We start from the raw sequence: 22,380 nt of genomic DNA, 5'->3' as shown, positions 1-22,380 counted from the left end.
TCTTCTTCTTCTTCTTCTTCTTCTTCTTTAAATTTTATAACCGCATAGGATCCCTTAAGTCAGTCCCTTATCCAAGATTTTTTCGAAGGACTGTTCGGGCTGTGTGGTCCTCCCAGCACTTTTTCACGTTTTCTGATCTTCCTGCTCTTTCTGGCATTGAAAATATTTGTGGTGGGAGTTTCTTTCTTGTGAGTGTGAAAAGGATGTTTGTCTTGAATTTTTTTGTTTTGTTTAATTTTATCTTATCTGCGGTGTCTTTTGGTTGAAGGCCAATTTCCTTCAGATCCTCTCTTCTCTGATCAATTTGCATCCTGTTGGTGTATTTTTGACCCCCTGTGGTTGGGAGACGCAGACGCCCAAAGTATCCCCTACCTGAGGAGGCGACTAAAAGGAGCGACCAAGGGATGATGCATTTAGAACCTTGAGACTACTTGTAATTAGTACAATTAAGTGAGGAACACCATGAGTCGACGTTACTTGCGACTACTGTAGTACCACCATGTGAGGAACACCACGGATCTGCGTTACCTAGGAGTAGTGCCCTTATGTGAAGAGAACACCACGGGTCTGGGCGTTGCCTGTGGTTAGTACTATCGTGTGTATCCCACCTATACTCCGCACGGCCTTACTTCTAAATTGAAGTTTCGCAAAACAAATGAGCATCACCTTCCCTCTGTTGCCAGCGCGCTACGCCTGCGAGAACAGCTGATGCAATATGACCGCGGTAAACAGCCCTTGTAAATTGTAATACAGTACTCAGAAAAACGAATGAATACGGATTGAAAACAAATTCACAAGAACTACACTTTCTAACAATAGCTGGCACTAAAAGAGAATAGATATATTATTAACAATAAAAGAGAATGAGAAAATAACACATCACTAACGGCTAATGGCTGGGACAGAAAGGAGGTTATGGCATACAAAGGGAACACTCTACTGATCTCAGAGTCACTGGAACTGGAACAAACACACTAAATATTAAAGGAAAATGCAAAAGATCGCGAACCGTACCGAATACCATACACGCTGAGCGAGATAGGTTAACCACGTGGCGAACATAATATTAGAGTTGGCAACTAGGTTTCGAGATCGTGCTCTGCCGATATAAATCGATATGAATGGCAGCTTGGGATTGGTTGGATGTCTATGCTTCAGCGCATAACCACCAGACAGAGCCAAAATCTGCTAAAACGTCAATTTAGAAGTAGAGCCGTACGGAGTATAGGCTGTGAGGGATTGGGGGAGGGGGGTACACGGCTGCGCGGACTAGTGTCCGTGTGAAAAAGGGTGCCGTACACTGCGTTGGTATGTGTTAGTTTTCCTGTATTCAGAATGGGTCTGCGTTACCTATGGGTCTACGTTGCCTGAGAGTAGTACCATTTTGTGAGGAACACCATGGGTCTGTGTTGTCTGTGGGTAGTACCATAATGTGTGATACACCGTGGGTTTACATTGTCTATGATTAGTACCACTTTGTGAGCGACACCTTGGGTATACGTGGCCTGTGATTAGTTCCGCTATGTGAGGAACACCACGGGAATAATGGCGCTCGTGATTAGTCCCACTATGTGAGAAGCACCATGGGTCTGCCTTGCTTGTGAGTGGTACCCTTATGTGAGGAACACCACTGGTCTGTGTTACCTGCGAGTGGTGTCATTATGTGTGACATACCATGGGTCTACATTACCTGTGATTAGAACCTCCATGCGAGGAACGTGAGTTTACGTTACCTGTACCAATATAGGAAAGACACCGTGGTTCTGTCCGACTCGCTGGCTGAATGGTCAGCGTAATGGCCTTCAGTTCAGGGGGTCTCGGCTTCGATTCCCTGGCGGGTCGGAGATTTTAACCTTCACTGGTTAATTCCAATGGCGCGGAGGCTGGATGTTTGTGATGTCCGCAACATCCCTGCAACTCACACACCACACATAACACTATCCTCCACCACAATGACAAGCAGTTACCTACACATGGCAGATGCCGCCCACCCTCATCGGAGGGTCTACCTTATAAGGATTGCACTCGGCTAGACACAGCCACACGAAATTATACAACGGTTCTGCTTTACCAGTGATTAGTACTATTACGAGGGGCAGGTGACCTGGATTTTGAACCCCTTTGGACAACAAGCATGATCTCAGAAAATCAGGAATTGTGAATTGAATCCACTGATTGTTTTGGATTCATGGTCAATTTTTCAACAATATTCGTTTTAGATTTTAGTCAGTGGATACATTTTGCATCCATTTTATTTATAGTTTCATTTCGCTGCACCTCATACCATTAGGGGCCGATGTTAGGCCCCTTTAAACAACAATAATCATAAACATCATCACTCCTGTTCACCACCCCGTAAGTAGATTTTCCAAAAACAAAAAAATACGTGTTTCTTTATTTTTAAAGGAGATTCCAAATTCCAATTTACATGACTGTAACATCTTCAGTTTGAGATATAAGTATCAACATAAAAGGCATTCAATCACCTTTTCACTTTTTTTCATCCCCTTAACAACATTTTCCGAATACAAAAAATACGTGTTTCTTTATTTTTAAACCAGGTTTCAAATACCAATGTTCACGTCTTTAAACTGCTCAGTTTTCAAGATATAGATGCACTCATTTTAAATATTCAACCCCCCCCCCTTTTTCACCCCTTTAGCGTCGGAATATCGAAAAATACTCCCTTAATGAGCACCTGCGTTGTAATATGAATGTATCCCCAAAATTTTGTTTCTTTATGTCTAGTAGTTTTGGCTCGGCGATGATCAGTCAGTCAGTCAGTCAGTTAGGACAAATTACTTTATATACAGTATATAGTTTAGCAAATGTACCCGCGCTTCCCTACGCTATTCTACATTGTATACGGATATCGAAGTAAATTACTGTACACGCAGTGAATAAAGCTTTTTTTTTTAATTGCACGTCTCGTAGCGTTATCCAAGAAACAGCATGGGGAGGTCCCCATATGTTGTTTCCAATGTAAAGTGCGAGTTGTGGAGTTGTGATGATAACAGCAGACTCACTTGCCTATTGTCATTCACAATCGAGCTGGGAAGTTTTCATTTTAACAGATGGCCTCCCTTGTCTACTATGCGGTCATAATCGATTTAGGGAGTTTTCGTTACAATGGTAGGCCCCTTTCCTACTTCCAGACACAATCAGTAGGGGAGTTTTGTAGAAGATTGCATGCTCTCTTGCCTTCTGCCAGTCAAATAGAGAAGGGGATTATTCATGTAGGCCCTCCTTATCAATGCTAATTACACAGGAGTTGGAGAAGGACCCCATTCTTATTGCCAGTCAAAGTCGATGTGGGGAGTATTGATTACAAAAGCTGACGCCCTCCTGTTGACACTCAGTATCAATTTGTAAAATATTAATTATAATGACAGAAACCCCACCCCCCTCTAGATCGCTATTAATCAACTTAATTGAATATATATAGATCGACAAACGAAAGTATATGCATTTTTACAATATTCATTTACAGAATAACCGCTGCTAAACGGTACGTTATATGGATAAACGGATTGCTCCTGTTCAGTACCCCTTAAATAGATTTTCCAAAAACAAAAAATAAGTATTCCTTTATTTTTAAAGGAGATTCAAAATTCCTATTTCCATGACAGCAACATCTTCAGTTTTTGAGATATAAGTATCGACACCATTTTTTCACCTTTTTCATCCCCCTTAACAGGATTTTCCGAACACAAAAATTCGTGTCTCTTCATTCTTAAAGTGTCCGACTCATTGGCTGAACGGTCAGCGTACTGGCCTTCGGTTCAGAGGGTCCCGGGTTCGGTTCCCGTCCGGGTCGGGGATTTTAACCTTAATTGGTTAATTCCTACGGCGCGGGGGCTGGGTGTATGTGTTGTCTTCATCATCATTTCATCCTCATCACGACGCACAGGTCGCCTACGGGAGTCAAATAGAAAGGCCTGCACCTGTCGAGCCGAATCCGTCCTGGGATATCCCGGCACTAAAAGCCATACATTTCATTTCATTTTTTCATTATAAAGTAGATTCCAAATACCAATTCTGTAAACTGTTAATTTTTTGAGATACAGATGTACTCATTTAAACAGTTCACACCCCCTTTTCACCCCCTTAGCTAGGGAATATCCAAAAATCCTCGCTTAGTGATATAAATGTATTCGCAGAATTGCATTTCTTTATGTCCAGTAGTTTTGGCTGGGCGCTGATTAGAGCCAGTCGGAGTTAGCCTTTTATATAGAGAGTTAAGGAAGTCACTATCCAGAAAAGAGTGAGGCAAGGTTGCAGTTTGTCCCCCCTATCCTTCCCAGTGTTTTAGTAAAGGATATCAAAGAAGAATTTGAAGAAGGAATCACAGGTCAAAGAACAGGAATCAAAACTCTGAGACTTGCCGATGATATTGTTATGCTATCGGTATCTTCAGAGGATCTGAAGAAATTCCTGAATGGTATGGACAATCTTGGAAGTCAGGTGGTACTTCGTTACTTCGGATACTTGGGCAGTAAATAACTGAAAATGGAAGAAATAAAGAGGACGTAACATATAAGATAGACTAGCGCCAGCAAGGAAAATACATGTGCTCATATCAGTCAATGATATGCAAGTTTGAAAGATATTTGTGTGCAGCATGACATTGTAGGGAAGTAAAACATGGAAATAACTAGCACAGAAAGAAAGAAAGAAAGAAAGAAAATTGAAGCTTCTGAAATGTGGTGTTACAGGAGAATGTTGAAGGGGAGATGGTGGATCACAAATGAAGACGTGCTGAATTGATCTGGTGAAAGGAGAACGATTTGGTGAAATTTGAGCAGAAGATAAATTTATAGGACATATATTGACACACCCAGCTATTGTTAAGGTAGCTTTTGAGAAAGTATTGTAGGGGTATATCAAGGCATGGCGAATAGATTAGAATAGATGTAGGATGTAGTCATTACATAGAAATAAAAAAGTTACCACAGGATAGGGTGTCATGGAAGCTGCATCTAACTAGTCTATCGATTCATGATCCAAACATCAACAACAATGCAAGGGTTTTCTTTTTAAAAAGCAGTTAATAGCTTTGAATTCTAGAAAGGAAGTACCTATGATCTGTTCCAGCTTAAGCAATAATTTATGGACACACTATCCATACTCGTCAACATCGCTTGAGGAAGACAGCTAGTTTATAATATACTAGCTGTTCTCACTCCCTGGTTTTATGTGGCCCTTCACAGTTTCATAATGTTTTTCTCTTCCTTCTGGTATAAAAACCAAGTATCAGGTTAATATTCAAAAAGTAGATTACAGACAGATGAACAAAGCCTTTCAACGTTGACAGGATGATTTCCATAGGAACTTCCAATTGAGTTACTTATCGGCTCTTGGGCTTAACACTTCTCACGACTGGCACTTTTAAAATGTTTATCGGTATAATGTATAGCGGAAAACATGTTTGTAAATAATATTCATATATGTTTTTGTCATGAACCATTTTCCTCTAAAACAAAACTAAGAGATACTTTAATTTAAGGTCATATAGATGGATAGATAGATAGATAGATAGATAGATAGATAGATAGATAGATAGATAGATAGATAGATAGATAAAGATAATATTTTAGGAACAAAGAACGCAGGGACGTAAGGTACTAATCTCCAGCTAAATTAGTTTGAACGAATTTTAGCTAAGATCCAACCAGGGCCGGATTAAGAGGGGGGCTAAAGGGGCTGCAGCCCAGGGCCCCGCGTGCCAAGGGGCCCCGGCCCTTGGCCGAACCTAAAATTGTATAAAAAGGCCTGCTGCTCCACCTCCGTGCATGTATATGAATATTTACGCTCGCAAAATATCGAACACGCACTCTTCCTTCCTTCTTATCAGCTGTCCGCGTTAATATTTCATCACCGCTAGAATAAATTACTGTCCGGAGACACGAATCCTCGCTGCTTACGCACTGTAATTATTGTAAAGGTTATTGTTGATGAAAATTTAAATTTGGCAGCTTGCGAGTACGGGCAGAGGGGAAAGGGGGTGAAGAGGTCTATGCAGTGAGCGGGAGGGGACAGGGGAAGCACGGAGCACGGTGGAATGCGGATGCTATACTATATCTTTGCATCAGGAAGAGAACTTCCAGTTCACCTCTGATTATTGAACCATTCGTAAGTTACAACTGTAATGTTTTTGTAAAATGGATAGAAAATATCCTAGTGGTGCCAAACAACGTAAGTTCTGTTTTGTATGTCGATTTGATAGTGATGATGAGACAAATGTAAAATATGTTTTGGCATTATGAATATTAACATGAAAAATAGAGAAAAATGATAGTCTATTTCAACACTTCCCTATTCATCAATTTAAGTGGAATTAGTTCTATAACGACTTCAGTATGCTAGTCTTACGTGATGTTACGAAGAAGGGGCCCAACATTTTTAAATAGCCCAGGGCCCCCAAACACCTTAATCCAGCACTGGATCCAACTCTCCCTTATATTCATAAAAATCCACGCATTCATGTTCCTGTGATGCTGTAACATACAGACAAAATTTAAACTGAACCATGCGTAGGATATTATTTATCCTATCCAGTGTAAAAAAAAAAAAAAAAAAAAAAACAGGAATCATGGATGGATTGATGGACGGACGGACGGACGGACAGACGGACGCTGACTTGGGGGAAGACGTTTTCTCACCCCCCCTCCTCCTCCAAAATAATCTCCTCCTAAATGTGTAAGTGCCTTTTCACTGAAACGTGGAGTTTGACATATAAAATATATTTCGCAGAAGTGAAGGTTTTGCTATAAACTTAAATTTTTAATGCTAAAATTCTGGCTGGTAATTCAATAACATTTGATCTGCGTCACAGTCACAGTTACCGTTTTATTGCAAAAAAAAATCGTTTGTGATTTGGCCCGCATATTTTTTACGTAATTTAAGTGGTGTATTTTGAACAAGGTCCAAGATTATTTAATACAGTTATAAATAAATAATTGTTTGGAGATAAGCATGTGGCAAAACAGACGAAATAATGAAATCTCTCCCAAGAATTTTCCCACCAGAAGGAGTGGAATGTCGTTACATATGATATAGCCTATATAAAAGACGATTCACACACATTAATGAATGACTGTTTGCCATTGGGGCTGTATTCCGTATTGAGCCGAGCTAATCGAATATCGCCAGCTGCTTTGGAATTTAATTTTAAACCAGAAAACCGAATTATTTAAATATAGGGGAATTTTGAATGTAATGTGCAACATCTGGGCAGCAAAACAGCGGATATTCCTGTCCACGAAGTACAGCTAGAGCTGGAACAGATACAACGCAACCGTTTTATCGAAACCGCTTTGGGAACACAACCGTTATTGAATGAAACCATCGCAAGGAATAACAGTTTGCAGTTGCAGTGCCACTCTGCTGTTGCTTTCTTCACCTTCACAGTTTCATAACCGGTACCTATATAAAACCATCGTTGGCAATCATTGCACTCCTAGAAACAGGAATTTTCCGATGTAACAGAACAACTCGCAAGTCAGGTAGGCCATTCCAGAGATCTGCGCTGCTATTGGCTGATGCACCTTACGTCACTGAGGGCGAGAATACAGTTCTACGCTAGATTCAGTGGCTTGAGTGTTTCAGGGTACAATTAGCTGAGTTTTTTTTTTTTTTTTTTAGTTAATCTTGTTTGCTATTCTGATTACACTCCACTCAGTCATAAAATACAGAACTAATGGATGTTTAGATGCCGTAAGATTTGTCATTTAAAACTAATACGAAAACCTACGACTTCAAATCCCTCTCTATATTGACAAAGACACACTTAGAACGGTTCGGACGGTGGCATGCTGGTCTTCTGAGCCCAACTTAGCAGGTTCGATCCTAGCTCAGTTCGGTGGTATTTGAAGGTGTTCAAATACATCAGCCTCATGTCGTTGGATTACTGGCACGTTAAATAACTCCTGCGAGAAATAATTCCGGCACATCTGCGTCTCCGAAAACACGTTATCTGACCAAATCCGAATTTTAACACGTTATACAATGGAATGTTTTATACGTTGTTTATAAATTTCAGAACGTTATATTTCTATGGAAGAAAAGATGTTATCAATTTTATAAGACAGTTTTTTTATGGCTCAGGGTGGTTGGAAAATTGTGTTTTTGGTTGCATTGCAATCTTTATATATCCATTAGTTATGCTGTATGACTGTGAAATGAGTAAATTGATTCACTTCTTTTACATCAGTTTGTAAAGGATAGAATAATATGGATCACTGGCTGGCCGGTACAGGGAAAGTCGTGAGACGTTGCCACTATTGACCAAAATTGACGCACTACCTCATTTCTATCCATATCGATAGGAGTGCGTTATTTTGCAACAGTTTTATAAAACGCTAATGTTTCGGTGACAACCGTTGTCTAATATTAACTGTTTTGTCCAGCATTAAGTACAGCTGACCAGTAAGATACTGACTGCTCATGCGTGCCTACTTCCCTTCCACCTCCCCTATCGTGCCTGTTGCTCAGCGCTCTCAAGGTTCAGGCGGGCTTGAAGGGTTGGCGAGCACAATAGCCAATCAGTATGCTACATTTTCAATAATAATTTTTAAAAAAATACGGCAAGAATGTGTTGTGTTTTTAAAGACACACTGCAGATCTACAGGCCAAGAGCTTTCGTCAGAAAGCACTGGCCTTCTGGCCTCAACTTGGCAGGTCCGATCCTGGCTCAGTTCGGTGGTATTTGGAAGTGCTCAAATACGTCAGCCTCGTGTAGGTAGATTTACTGGCACGTAAAAGAACTCCTGCGGGACAAAATTCCACTACCTCGGCGTCTCCGAAAGCCGTAAAAGTAGTTAGTAGGACGTAAAGCAAATAACATTATTATTATTATTATTATTATTATTATTATTATTATTATTATTATTATTATTATTATTATTATTATTATTATTATTATTATTCAAACTGGATGTAACAAAAATCAGCGTAGCGTTTTAAATATATAGATGATGATGATGATGATAATAATAATAATGATAATAATAATAATAATAATAATAATAATAATAATAATAATAATAATAATAATAATCAGACAATACGTTTCGCATGAGACCAAACCGAGAACTATACCAACAATTTGAAAACATCACCACCACAATGAAATAGAGGAGATTGACGTCCTACGGACATATTAAAAGGATGGGATCGGAGAGACTCTCCAACAGGATCCTCACCTTGCAGGAGAACAGGAAGACACAAGTCCCATGGGTAAAAGAAGTCCACCGAGATTTAGAAAAATGTGGGATCACGGCAGAAGATATAACAAACAGAAAAATCTTCAGGCAGAGAGTTGCGGAGGTGAAGGACCTAACTGATGAGAAAACGAGGAAGAATAGAGTACTGTCGGCAGAAGAACGAGCACGAGCAAGTCAACGGATGAAGGAATACTAGCGAAAGAGGAAGGAGAAAGAACTTGAGAAAGCAATGAAGTTGCGTAATCGTAGCCCATAGATGGCTGAAACGAAAATAATAATAATAATAATAATAATAATAATAATAATAATAATAATAATAATAATAATAATAATAATAATAATAATAATAATATCTCAGCTACAGAGTTGCAGACCATCTGAAGTGGTGCTATCCATGATGCCTGGTTACCAATGTAGACATTTCGATTGTAGTGTTGACTTTCGACGAAAGTAGAATTATGCTGGACGTTTTCTACGTCTGAGTTAATTTAACTTTGTCGTATGAAAGTAAGTGCGCCACTAAAGATCTTTATCATCCCAACAACTATGGTGAAGTTCCACGATTTTTAACTGTCCTTTAAAAGTATACTAATTCAGCTGGGTTCGAACCTACGAACTTGGAGTCAGAAATTGGGCACACTACCACTGATTTCACCGAGGCAGATTATTAAGCTTCCGAAGGAATGACACGGCACCAATACAGAATACTACCGTAGGAATCAAAGAACGTAATCCAATAATAGATCTACTCTCGTTAAGTTGTACAATTTATGTTACCATAATTTGCTGAAAACTTTCTCCTACCTGGTGTAACGATAATCTCCTTTCAGACGGCTAACAGTCTACTCTTCGCAAAGCTCTCCTGGTAACTTTGATCCATTACGATTTCGTGGTGAAGTTTCTTGTTTTAACTTCGGAAGCGCCCTCATTATGTCGCCGATAAAATTGTCGGTGAAAACCGAGTGGTTTCCATTAGCACGATATAATCTTCTCGAGATTAGGCTGGTCAGCACATGTTACACACGTCACGACAGGTCACGTTTGTCTATCTACACATCTGTTTCCTCCGAATTTATAGCGAGAACTATGAACGACAAAAATATTGATGTAATCAGAATCCCCATTCTCGTTTTTTCGTGTTTATTTAAAACATGAAACAGTCCAGATACCTCCTTGTTTGAGAATTCGCTCTCGAAATGTTAATGGGTAAATGACAGAATGTTTTTATTTACATCCCTAGAACATACATACAGATACATACAAACACAGTAGCACACCCTGAGAATAGACAGGGTAAGTTGAACTTTCCCAAGAATGTTCTCAGGATTTAAAAATACTGTATATATACCGGTACCGTATTTTAAGCTTCTGTGGTTCAGGTGGCAGCACGCCGGCCTCTCACCGCTGGGTTCCGTGGTTCAAATCCTGGTCACTGCATGTGAGATTTGTGCTGGACAAAGCGGAGGCGGGACAGGTTTTCCTCCGGGTACTCCGCATTTCCCTGTCAAGTTTCATTCCAGCAACCCTCTCCAATATCATTTCATCTGTCAGGCATTAATCATTGCCCCAGAGGAGTGCGACGGGCTTCGGCAGCCGGCACAATTCCTATCCTCGCCACTAGATGGAGCTTCATTCATTCCATTCCTGACCCGCTGAAATGACCGTATATACCGTATTTTATTCTAATATACTGGTACTGCAGACAATTACTTATATGGTAGACTATTACTGAAAGGCGCACGCAGCGGATCTATGTAGTGTCTTGCCTAGCAAGCATACAGTTGTTTGTTCTCACTAAGTGCCAGGGTAAGCGAAAAGAACACAGCCTTCTCTGGTCACCTGTTCCGAGCGAGGGGGCTAAATGGGTCACCGATGTATATACTCCCCTAGCTACAGTATTTTTAGGCTGTGTTTCTCCAATGAGTTTCGTTCGTTATGGAGTGAAAATTATTGTATGTTATTGCTATTTCACGAAAGATACGGCAACTTACTGTTACCTAAAGTTCCAAATAAGTGTCTCACATTTTATGTACAAGTTCTGTAGACCTAAATATGATTTAGATGGCATCTAACGTGCACACTTACCGGGCGAGTTGGCCGTGCGCGTAGAGGCGCGCGGCTGTGAGCTTGCATCCGGGAGATAGTAGGTTCGAATCCCACTATCGGCAGCCCTGAAAATGGTTTTCCGCGGTTTCCCATTTTCACACCAGGAAAATGCTGGGGCTGTACCTTAATTAAGGCCGCGGCCGCTTCCTTCCAACTCCTATGCCTTTTCTATCTCATCGTCGCCATAAGACCTATCTGTGTCGGTGCGACGTAAAGCCCTAGCAAAACAAAACAAAACGTGCACACTTATAGGTGACCATGTGCTAAACACAGCAGTAAACTTAATGACGAAGGTAGAACGTCATTTAAATAAATTTACGAACTGATCGGCAATTTTCCGAATCCCTTCACTCTTAAACAGGGGGCAGGGAACTTCAGGTACATAATATTTATGACAGACCTACACCTACGAAACCACTGGTATACACGATATTTCCATTATTATTACCACGCACTCATGCGACTGTCAGCCCTCTGGAAGCCCCCTACGGTATTTCCTGGAAGGGATGAGCGAGTCTCGCCGGGGACCTCCTAGTCGGCACGAAGGCGTGTGCCGGTAATGATGTGCGCGTATGACGCCTGGAATCGCGAGAATCGGTTCCTACGACTCCGAGGCCGCACTCAATGTCGCATGCGAGGAATCAGTTTCACGTTGACGTCACCAGAGTGTGCTGGGCGCTCTCACAACAGTCAAGGTCTATATACCTAGTCGTGTCATAAATAGTGTAACAAGAATTTTAAAGAAAATATAAATATTTTATACAGTTGAAGATACTCTCCTTGTACATAGTTATACTACACCTCTTGTGAACGCATAGCATCAGTCATTTCTCAAAATGCTCGCCGTTTGCCTTCACACAGGTGGCAAGTATCTCAGGCCAGTCATCTGTGCCAGCACGCACGGTCTCCATCTCCAACGGGAAATCCGCCACTGCTTTTACCAGGGAGCACTTCAGGCTGTCGGTACAAGGGTGTCTCTTTCTGCAGGCCATCTCCTCAAGTACAGACCACAGTCTGGAATCCAAGGGCTTGAGGTCGGGGCTGGAGGAAGGCCAATCATCTGGAGATATAAAGTCAGCAACATTGGCTCGAAGCCACTCCTGGGTGGTCTTGGCTTTGTATGCTGGTGCTGAATCTTGCTGGAAACTCCATTCTTGATTTTTAAAGAGTGTGTTGCTTAAGGGATGTATTACTGGCACCAACACTGTCTCTTCGTAGACCTTCGCTGAAGTTTTCGTCCCTTGCTCGCAGAAATTTAGCTCAGTGATGCCAAATCATTACTGATCCTCGGAGCTCTTGCACGGGCTTCTCGAGATGATAAGGCATACACCTCGTCATTTTGGGCACTAAGAGATTTTTCAACAGTGAAATTTTTCATCTGTAAAAGGTTTTCTCCTGTGCCCATCTCGAGCGTACCTCTACAGGAGGCATTTTGATTTTAGCTTCACCTGCAACTTCAGCTGGGTTGTGAGAAAGTGTCCCTTGCTTCGCCGGTAGGCTTTCAACCCAAAGTCACTACCTAACAAACAGGACATGGTTTGTTCGAGATATTTAGCTCACGAGCCATGATTGATTGTCTCCGCACTGCTTTCACATGTTCTGGAGTCCTGACAGAGCGTGGTCTTCCTGGTCTGGCCTGGTTATCAAGAGTCTCGGTCTCGAGGAATCACTTGATAGTGCATAGTGCTCAGACGGTTGAGGCGCTGGGCTTCTGACCCCAGCATGGCAGGTTCGATCCTGGCCCAGTCCGGCGACATTTGAATGTGCTCAAATTACAGATATGTTGGTTCTGCAATAATTATGCCTCTGTATGTTTATTTAGTTTATTGCCAGTTTCTGTTTATTTTCTTTTTGGAAAAATTCTATGGGTGGGTGGGGTTCCCCCCCCAGTAACCCTGTTCAAAACAAGATCTTGGTTCAAACCTCAAACCTAATCGTAACTGATGAAGCATTCCCTCGCTGAAACAAGCCTAGGTGCATAGTGTAGCCACTCAGATTCCATGCTCATGGTTGCGGGATTGATTTTGGTGCAATTATTTTTGACATTTAGCAGTTCTTAAATGCAAGAGAGGCCTACCTGTGTCAAGTAGATTTACTAGCACGTTAATGAACTCTTCTTCTTCTTCTTCTTCTTCTTCTTTATCTGTTTACCCTCCAGGGTCGGTTTTTCCCTCGGATTCAGTGAGGGATCCCACCTCTACCGTCACAAGGGCAGTGTCCTGCAACTTCAGACTCTGGGTTGGGGATACAATTGGGGAGGATGACCAGTACCTCGCCCAAGCGGCATCACCTGCTATGCTGAACAGGGGTCTTCCTGGGGGATGAAATATTGGAAGGGATAGACAAGGGAGAGGGAAGGAAGCGGCCGTGGCCTTAAGTTAGGTACCATCCCGGCATTTGCCTGGAGGAGAAGTGGGAAACCACGGAAAACCACATCCAAGATGGCAGAGCCGGGAATAGAACCCGCGCCTCCGGGAGTGGCAGCTAATCACACTAACCACTACACCACAGAGGCGGACGTTAATGAACTCTTCAAAACAAAATTATGTATCTCTGACGTCTGTTCAGATCTTCTGTAAAGCAATTGAAGGGTTGTTAAAGTAGAAAATGCCCGAAAAAGAAAACTTGTAGTCGATAACAGAATATATTTCAAAAAGAAAATAGTGCAGATGGTGGGTTTGTCGTACTTTAATTAAGGCAAAGCCATGGTCGCCTTATTCCCAGCCTTAACACTGTCCTATCCCATTGTTGGCGTAATACCTCTCTGAGCATCCTGGGGTGAAAGTTGGCCGGGGGCAGTGCTGTCCCACGTACAATTAGTGCCAAGATTACGCAATGTGGAAACTCTTACTTTAACCAGCGGTCTCCATGGCGGACATAGAGACGACTTTGCTGATGGATGAATGGACGGATGGATCAGTTCAAGTACTTTAACTGTGTATGTAGAAGAACCAAATCAAGGTGTAAGAAAATATTGCAATGAATGGCATTTTACAAGGAAGTGAGTTGGATACTAAATTATCCTCACATTGCTTAGTCCAGAGGCAGATGTCTCCATAGAGAAAAGAAAGTAGAGCCTTCGGATATCTTATTGATGATGATGGCTAACTATTACTCACATGAGATAGTGAAAGTTATTGCTGGTGGGAACTGTAAGGGGGATATTCGCAAAGCAAAGTCATCTCTGTACGGACTATGAATGTACTTGGAGGAGTGGAAGCTAAAGGCTTCCTCTAACCGTAACCTCGGCGCTTGCAGGGATATAGCGGTAGCCCTACGCTCGGCCGTCTTTGTTGCCAAGGATCATGGTAGGCCTACTCATTTTTGGCAGAAGTTAAATAAATCTCAGGGCCATATACCTCTCCAGAAGTGAAAATCTCATTTCTAAATTTTTCGACTTGCTGACGGGGAATTGAAGACATGTCCATCCGGGTGAACCGAGTACGCCATTACTGCCTCAGTTAAGCAGTTCCTACCGGGCGAGTTGGCCGTGCGGTTAGGGGTGCGCAGCTGTGAGATTGCGTCCGGGAGACTGGTTTCGAATCCCACTGTTGGCAGTCCTGAAGATGGTTTTCCGTCGTTTCCCATTTTCACACCAGGCAAATGTTGGGGCTGTGCCTTAATTAAGGCTACGGCCGCTTCCTTCGCACTCCTAGGCCTTTCCTATCCCATCGTCGCCATAAGACCTATCTGTGTCTGTGTGACGTAAAGCAAATTGTAAAATAAAAAGCAGCTCCTATGTGAAGAAAAGGTTAAATTTTGGAATAACTTTGTTGAATGAAGCTGTGCATATCAATTTCCTAATATGATTGGATCGGCCATACCATGTTGAATACACCGGTTCTCATCCCATCACCGTAGTTAAGTAACATTGGCCGTGGTCAGTACTTGGATGGGTGACCGCTTGGGAACACCACGTGCCGTTGGCTCAATTCCCTTTTAGAGCCTCCGTGGCTCAGACGGCAGCGCGTCGGCCTATCACCGCTGGATACCGTGGTTCAAATCCCGATCACACCATGTGAGATTTGTGCTGGACAAAGCGGAGGCGGGACAGGTTTTTCTCCGGGTACTCCAGTTTTCGCTGTCATCTTTCATTCCAGCAACACTCTCCATTCTCATTTCATAGCATCTATCAATCATTAATAAATCACTTTGGGAGTGGCGACCCCATCGTACTAACAGCCTATATCTGCTTCATTCATTACATCCCTGACCCGGTCAATGCCTGGAAAACAGGTTGTAGGTTTCCATTTTCGTATGAGTCGAATGGAGAGCGATAGTGTACATAGGAGATTAACGGAACCGGTCGTATTAGTAATAGGAGCGGAGAAGGACTAGGAAGATGGTTAACCCTACATTTATGGAAAGAATTACTCCTAGTTTATAATAACAAAAACTTAGGAAAGAATATTTTTATTTGCAATCGGAGTGTATTTGAAATACTTTTAACGAATATCAAGACGGTCATCTTGGAAGGAATAGAAGACAGAATGTGCAAGGGCCATGTCTGGGAAGTACTTCACTTCGAAGAAAAGACGTGGTTGTAAAAGTGTTACGGGATGCGTACACTGAGACAAAACAGGTGTACACGGGAGATGATGGTTTTGGCTCTGTTGCGTCTATCGTCAGCTTCGCTACCGTCACCGCATCGTACTGTTTCCACCATATCGTCGCAAATTCTACCAGTGGAGGGCAAGTCATGGAATAAAGGTGAAATTCATTCATGGGTGCTGGCTGGTAACACATCACTGTCGCCAAATATAGAGAGGATTGTCACCGTCCTTTGAGGAGTTGAGTCCTATTACCTATATGTTAGGCCCCTTTAAACAATCATCATCATCATCATCATCATCATCTTTATCTTTTCGGAGTGGTGTCCGCCATGGGGTATGGAGACGCCTAGTTCATTCACTGAGACTTCCATAATGGAAACAGAAAGGCATGTTATGTTTGTACCCATGTCCAGTCCCGCGGTGTAGGGGGCACACGTCCGCCTGTCATCCGGCGGCTCCGAGTTCGATTCCCGACCGGGTCAGGGGTTTTTAATTGTAAATGATTAATATCTGGGGACTGGGTGTTCGTGTCGTCCATAACTTTCCTTTCCTCACATTCAACACTTTACACTTCCACCATTTACGAAATACACGCAGGTTCCTCACATATGGTACAAGTAGGGGCAAAAGATCTTTCTAGGTCGACGCCCCGAACAAATAGCATTAAAAATATGTTTGTACCCATACTCCAACGAAATAATTATATATTTTTTCATTGTATATTGTGTAGCAAGTTGTCCATAGAAAGGCCCTGATTTCTCTCTCACATCGCAAATACAACGAATTGATTCCCAACCACAATGAAAATATCTGATGAAAGTGTGTAATGGTGTTTCGTTTCTGTTGCAGATTGGAGATAGAAAATGTTATCAGCTCGGTTCTCAAGGACCCTGCAACAACCAGAGCAAGTTCAATGTCCAACGGACCAGCAGGATACCAGACTGCATCCAGTCCACACATGCAATCGTAAATCCCAAAGAGTTTAAGACAGGATTTCCACCCCCAGCCAACTTACCAACAGTGGACAAAAACTTTGCCCTTGACCTGATATCTGGTCGGAGGAAGCGCCGGGCTGGCAAACATTGAGCATCAACCACTCCGAGCTCACTTATCATGGAATATAACAAATAATTGTGATTTTGGGAGAGCGATCTCAGTACTCTGATAAATATAATTGTATATTTGTGCATATATAGTGCAGTCCATTTTGTAACGGGATATCCTGTAAATGAACTCTAACCATGCTGGCCCAGTTATTTATGACTGCTAATTTTTGTATCGACATAATGACATGAAACAATGGAAAAGAAAATGTACGCTGGAATACGAGAAGTAATATGGAAATATTTTCTTACAACATTCCTACAGGCTCAGACGGTTGAGGCGCTGGCCCTCTGACTCCAAATTGGCAGGTTCGATCCTGGCTCTATCCGGTGGTATTTGAAGGTGCTCAAATAAGTCAGCTTCGTGTCAGTAGATTCACTGACGTGTAAAATAACTCCTGAGGAACTACATTTCGGCACCTCGGCGTCTCCAAAAACCGTAAAAGTAGTTAGTGGGACTTAAAAACAAATAATATTATTAATTATTTTATTACACTTTAACACTTACCGTGCAAGGGGCTGCGCGGTTTGGGTCACGTAGCTGCCAGTTTGCATTCAGGAGATAGTGGGTTCAAACCCCACTGTCGGCAACCCTGGAGATGGTTTTCCGTGGTTTCCAATTTTCATTCCAGGCAGATGCTGGGGATATACCTAAATTAAGGCCACGGCCGCTTCCTTCTCACTCCTAGCCACCCCCTTTCCCATCGTCGCCATAAGAACTATCTATGTCGGTGCGATGTTAAAAAATTAATATTTAAAGCATGCACTGTCTCTGAATCGAAATCTTGGTTCGTGTGCCACGGGTAGTAATTTCCTTGAAATTTAGTCCACTCTTACAGTGGAGCATCATTATACTTTGATCCTTGCCCAGCATAGCGTCTCGCTGATGGCTAAGCTTTAAAAAATCAAACGGTGATTTTCTCTGTTTAGCTTTAATTGTAGAATCGATTAGTGTTACCATCAGAAGTGAGTTCATACCTCTAGCATTTGAATTAATTGCTTTAAAGGAAGCTATCCCAAAAACATACGTATAGGAAGTTGGGGATTCTTTTCTCTACGCGCCTATAGTCCCGTGTGTAACAACATCGGTACCTATTTTGAGACTTCGACTTGCTGCAGTCTGGCACCTCTGAAGAGCAAGGGACGGTCGTCAGACAAACAGAGCTTTATTATTAAATATTATTTCATGTACAGTAGGTGATAATATAAGTTGAAATGTTCATGTTAATTTTTCATACGACTATAAAGTTAAGTACGAATATTACACAATATACTTCCATTTGCCTGCTGCCATTTCTTGATGGATACAGTACTTTTGTATCCATCTCTTAGCACAGGCCAGAGTAAAGTGTAGCTTCCACCGAAGTCCCAGTCTCATCCATGGCTGTGACAATATGGAAGCTGCTGGGGTATGGGTGGTGCTGAGTAATGACATTCAGAGCATGACTAGTGCATCTGAATGTTATGAAAGGTGTTGCTCATAGGGTCAGTCGTGCTGCAATAGCACTTTCTGACCCAGTGAGGAAAGCAATGGCAAACTACCTCACTCCTCGTCTTGCCTAGTACGCCTCATTTTGGTGCTGCCATTGGTTTTTGTGGTTTCCTTATAACCGCATAACCTTTGGTGGTGCTATTTGAGGATCCAACCAGCCTCTGGGCTGATGACCTAACAGACAGACAGATACTTCCATAACATGCGAACGAGGATTTCATTCATTTCCTTTAATTTTACTATTATCCTTTTTTTTTTTCTTTTTTAAACATACTTTGTAGTTTCGTAGCGTTTTTTGTGTGGTTTCCTTAAGCCCCGAAACCATTTTTAAGTTCCCAATTTTGGACCAATATGCTGTGAGAAATGTGCAAATAAAACGTTGTGCTTAATTATAGCTGCAGCATTTACGAACCTCGTGAATGGACGTTAATAAGATGTATAAACTGGGTCACGTTTTCAAAAAAACGTAACATTCGTCCCATTCTTGAAGTATAGTTGATGTAATGTTTATATCCCTGTGAAAGTAGGTGTTGAATGAGCAGTCTGAAAGCTCTCCTATGAAAGTGGTTTTGTCTGATACGTAATTGGAGATATATTATTGAATATGAGAAAACAGGATTGTCTTTGAACTACGTACGTGGAACCAAATGCTACTTTTTCAGTGTTTTTAACGGATATAGCAATTATAAACTATGGATAGAGGCTAACATTTCAAGTTACGGGATATCCTTAAAGTTTTTGCTGGCTCTAAATATCACCACAACTACTAAAGGACTAATCGAACCACACTATTCAGTGAACGAGATATCCTAGACATGCTAGAGTAAGAAATTTCTTCAGAGTAAATTTTGTTGTCTGTTAGAAACACAATTTATATCTTAATTAAGCGGGCACGTTTGCTCTTCCGTGTACCTCTTCAGCCGAGTTGGGAAAGCTGGGATGTGAGTGATTCAGTCTCAGGTCAAGATAACTTTCGATATTTGTGCTATGTCACATCCTCGACTTGTTTTGCTTTTACTTTACTCCTGAGCGCACGTTTCGTAGCTCTAGCCTTAATTAAATGCATGTGCACACATAGAGACGCGGTGGTTTGAGTGAGAGGTTAATTTCCTTACTGGAAAAATAATGATGTCATTCATTTAACTGTTCACAAATTTGTTCCGCAGGAGTTCTTTATGACACGGAGGTCGGTAATTGGATAGATCTAAGTTCCATCTTAAATAATGTAAAGTACTCTTTATGTTATACAATGTTTTGTTTAGAAATGAAAATATTCACTTTCCAAAGAGGTAGACCTATACATTTTTGTTTTCCTTTTTTATTTCACTCTGAAAGAATACGCCGACGTTTAGACTAACTGAAAATGTTTAGGAAACCTCTCTCTAAATAATGACTAATCTATAAGTATGCATATACTTTAAATAGATATGGAAAGAAAATAAATTGTCAGCTACTAAAACATGAGACGGGAAGGGGCACCCAGGATGCACAAGCCATCGCTCAGTATAGGAAAAATAATGCTGAAGTTTATCAAAGTAACGTAAGGTACTTAAAACAACGTTTAATTTATTTATAAATGTAGCTTTCCTAAGGGCACAATCACATAATTTCGATTAATATCATGTTTTGGATGTTCAGACCATAACATAGCAAACAAACTATTTTCCCCATATAATGAAAGATAACTTAATGTTCTAAATCCAATGCCACTATGAAAAGAAATGAAATTTAAAAAATATTATTACAGTTTCCTTTACATTTATTGTTTTAAATCTCATTAGGAAGGGGGAAACATTACTGACAAATTCCTTGATGTACCTGATTATTTTGTGTTATAAACTAAGAACTTTCCAATGTAGAAATGGTGGTAATGTTTCGCCTTCTGTGAAGTTTCCTGTAATATAGTAGAGATTGTACCCAAAGTTTTCTTCCGAACACTTATTCTCATGTATTGTGTCATAATTTACCGAGCGAGTTGGCCGTAGCTGTGAGTTTGTATTCGGGAGATAGTGGGTTCGAACCCCACTGTTGGCAGCCCTGAAGATGGTTTCTCCGTTATTTCCCATGTTCACACTAGGAAAATGCTGGGGCTGTACCTATTTAAGGTCACGGCCGCTTCCTTCCCACTCCTAGTCCTTGCATATTGTAAAAAGTATCATAATTTATACTTTAGTTGTAAAATAGAACTTAATTATTAGCTTTAGAATTTTGTTGGAACGAATTACTGTTCATGTTTTTAATTGTACTCTATGTTATGTATTTGTACGGATTTCTATTTTGTACGTTTCTTAAAAACAAACCTATGTTTCATGTAAATGTTCAGATATAGAAATGAATTATTTAATAAATTTATACAAACATAATTTCTTTTATTTGAAAGGTGATGCAAATTATAAACTAGCTGTTTTAATCAACATCGACAAGAAGGGATGGATTTCGACATAAATAAAATTAATAGGATATAAAGTTAGATCATTCCATTTAGTTGTCGAAGCGGAGGAAACAACAGGGTCACTGAAGAACTTAAGAATAAAAACCTTGTATTACTCGCGCAACTTTTAGTGATACCTGGGCTCTCTAGTGCTGAATCGGTAGACCTCGGCAATCTTCGAGATTCGTATTGGCAATCTTTGAAACACAAACTATGAATCGCTTATGCATCGCCGTGAGACATCTGGCGTACACTTTACGTACGAGTACTGATCTTGTTTACATAGCAAAGCCAAACTATAGAATTCATGCTAGGAACAAGATTCGCATCGAGAAATGTTATATAATGTGTGTGTGACACAGTTGTTGGCTTAAGATAATGAAGGTCTAGAAAATCATATCGATCGATCATACTATCGATTCAATTCAGATTTCATTTCTATTCAGTTGCAGTATTACCGGAACCGGGAGTGCTCCCTCCTTGTTCAAGTCCGTTCAAAGAAGTATTACTAAAAGTTGCGCGTGTAATATATTGTGTTTTCTGGTGCACATATAAACAGGGTATTCCGCAGAATCTGCTACCCAACGAACAACCATGAACTTACGCGAATGATTACGAACAGGGAGTCGCCTGACGGCGTCGGTAGACTCCGTGCCTAGTTGCGATTTTACTCACGGACGAGAAGAAACCAGAGCAATGTTACAAGACAGAAATGGCGATCATTACCTCAATTTAAGGGATATTTTAAACTAATTTGAATGCTGTTTTGGGTTAGTAAAGCGGTGCTTCGTCTCAGTGCAGACCACTGCATGGCAGCGACGTAATGAGGTATTAGGAGCACTATTCCTGCCACCCCCGGAGGCCCGGTTCGATTCCCGGCTGTGCCACGAAATTTGAAAAAGTGGTACGAGGGCTGGAACGGGGCCCACTCAGCCTCGGGAAGTCAACTGAGTAGAGGTGGGTTCGATTCCCACCTCAGCCATCCTGGAAGTGGTTTTCCGTGGTTTTCCACTTCTCCTCCAGACAAATGCCGGTATGGTACCTAACTTAAAGCACATCCGCTTCCTTCCCTCTTCCTTGTCTATCTCTTCCAATCTTCCCATCCCCCGCAAGGCCCCTGTTCAGCATAACAGGTGAGGCTGCCTGGTCGAGGTACTGGTCATCCTCCCCAGTTGTATTCCCCTACCCAGGGTCTGAAGCTCCAGGACACTGCCCTTGAGGCGGTAGAGGTGGGATCCCTCGCTGAGTCCGAGGGAAAAACCGATCCTGGAGGGTAAACAGATAAAGAAGAAGGAACATTATTCAGTATAAATAGCCAACAGCTTGACCTTCCCGTCATGAAGCCCGTCTTCCTATTCCAGCACCATGACAGGGGGGTCCGGCAAGGCAGTATTATTGGACCTGCATGTTTTCTTATGTATATGAACGATGAGTAAAGAAGTGAAATCACAGATAAGGCTTTTTGTGGATG

At 41.5% G+C, this 22,380-nt stretch overlaps 1 protein-coding gene and 1 pseudogene across 1 annotated transcript in view; both read left to right on the top strand.

Moving 5' to 3' along the window:
- The window catches only part of LOC136856808 (uncharacterized), a 94,726-nt gene extending 73,894 nt beyond the window's left edge, over window positions 1-20,832 (top strand). Inside the window, exon 3 of the mRNA XM_067134927.2 lies at window positions 16,733-20,832. Coding sequence (XP_066991028.2) covers window positions 16,733-16,969 — 237 coding nt within the window. The 3' untranslated portion in view covers window positions 16,970-20,832. The remainder of the gene's footprint in view (window positions 1-16,732) is intronic.
- LOC136859392 (5S ribosomal RNA) lies at window positions 15,141-15,259 on the top strand (annotated as a pseudogene).
- Window positions 20,833-22,380: the final 1,548 nt, after the last annotated feature.

Source organism: Anabrus simplex, chromosome 1 (assembly GCF_040414725.1).
Source record: "Anabrus simplex isolate iqAnaSimp1 chromosome 1, ASM4041472v1, whole genome shotgun sequence".
Taxonomy (NCBI): domain Eukaryota; kingdom Metazoa; phylum Arthropoda; class Insecta; order Orthoptera; family Tettigoniidae; genus Anabrus; species Anabrus simplex.
This window is presented reverse-complemented; position numbering and strand designations above follow the sequence as displayed.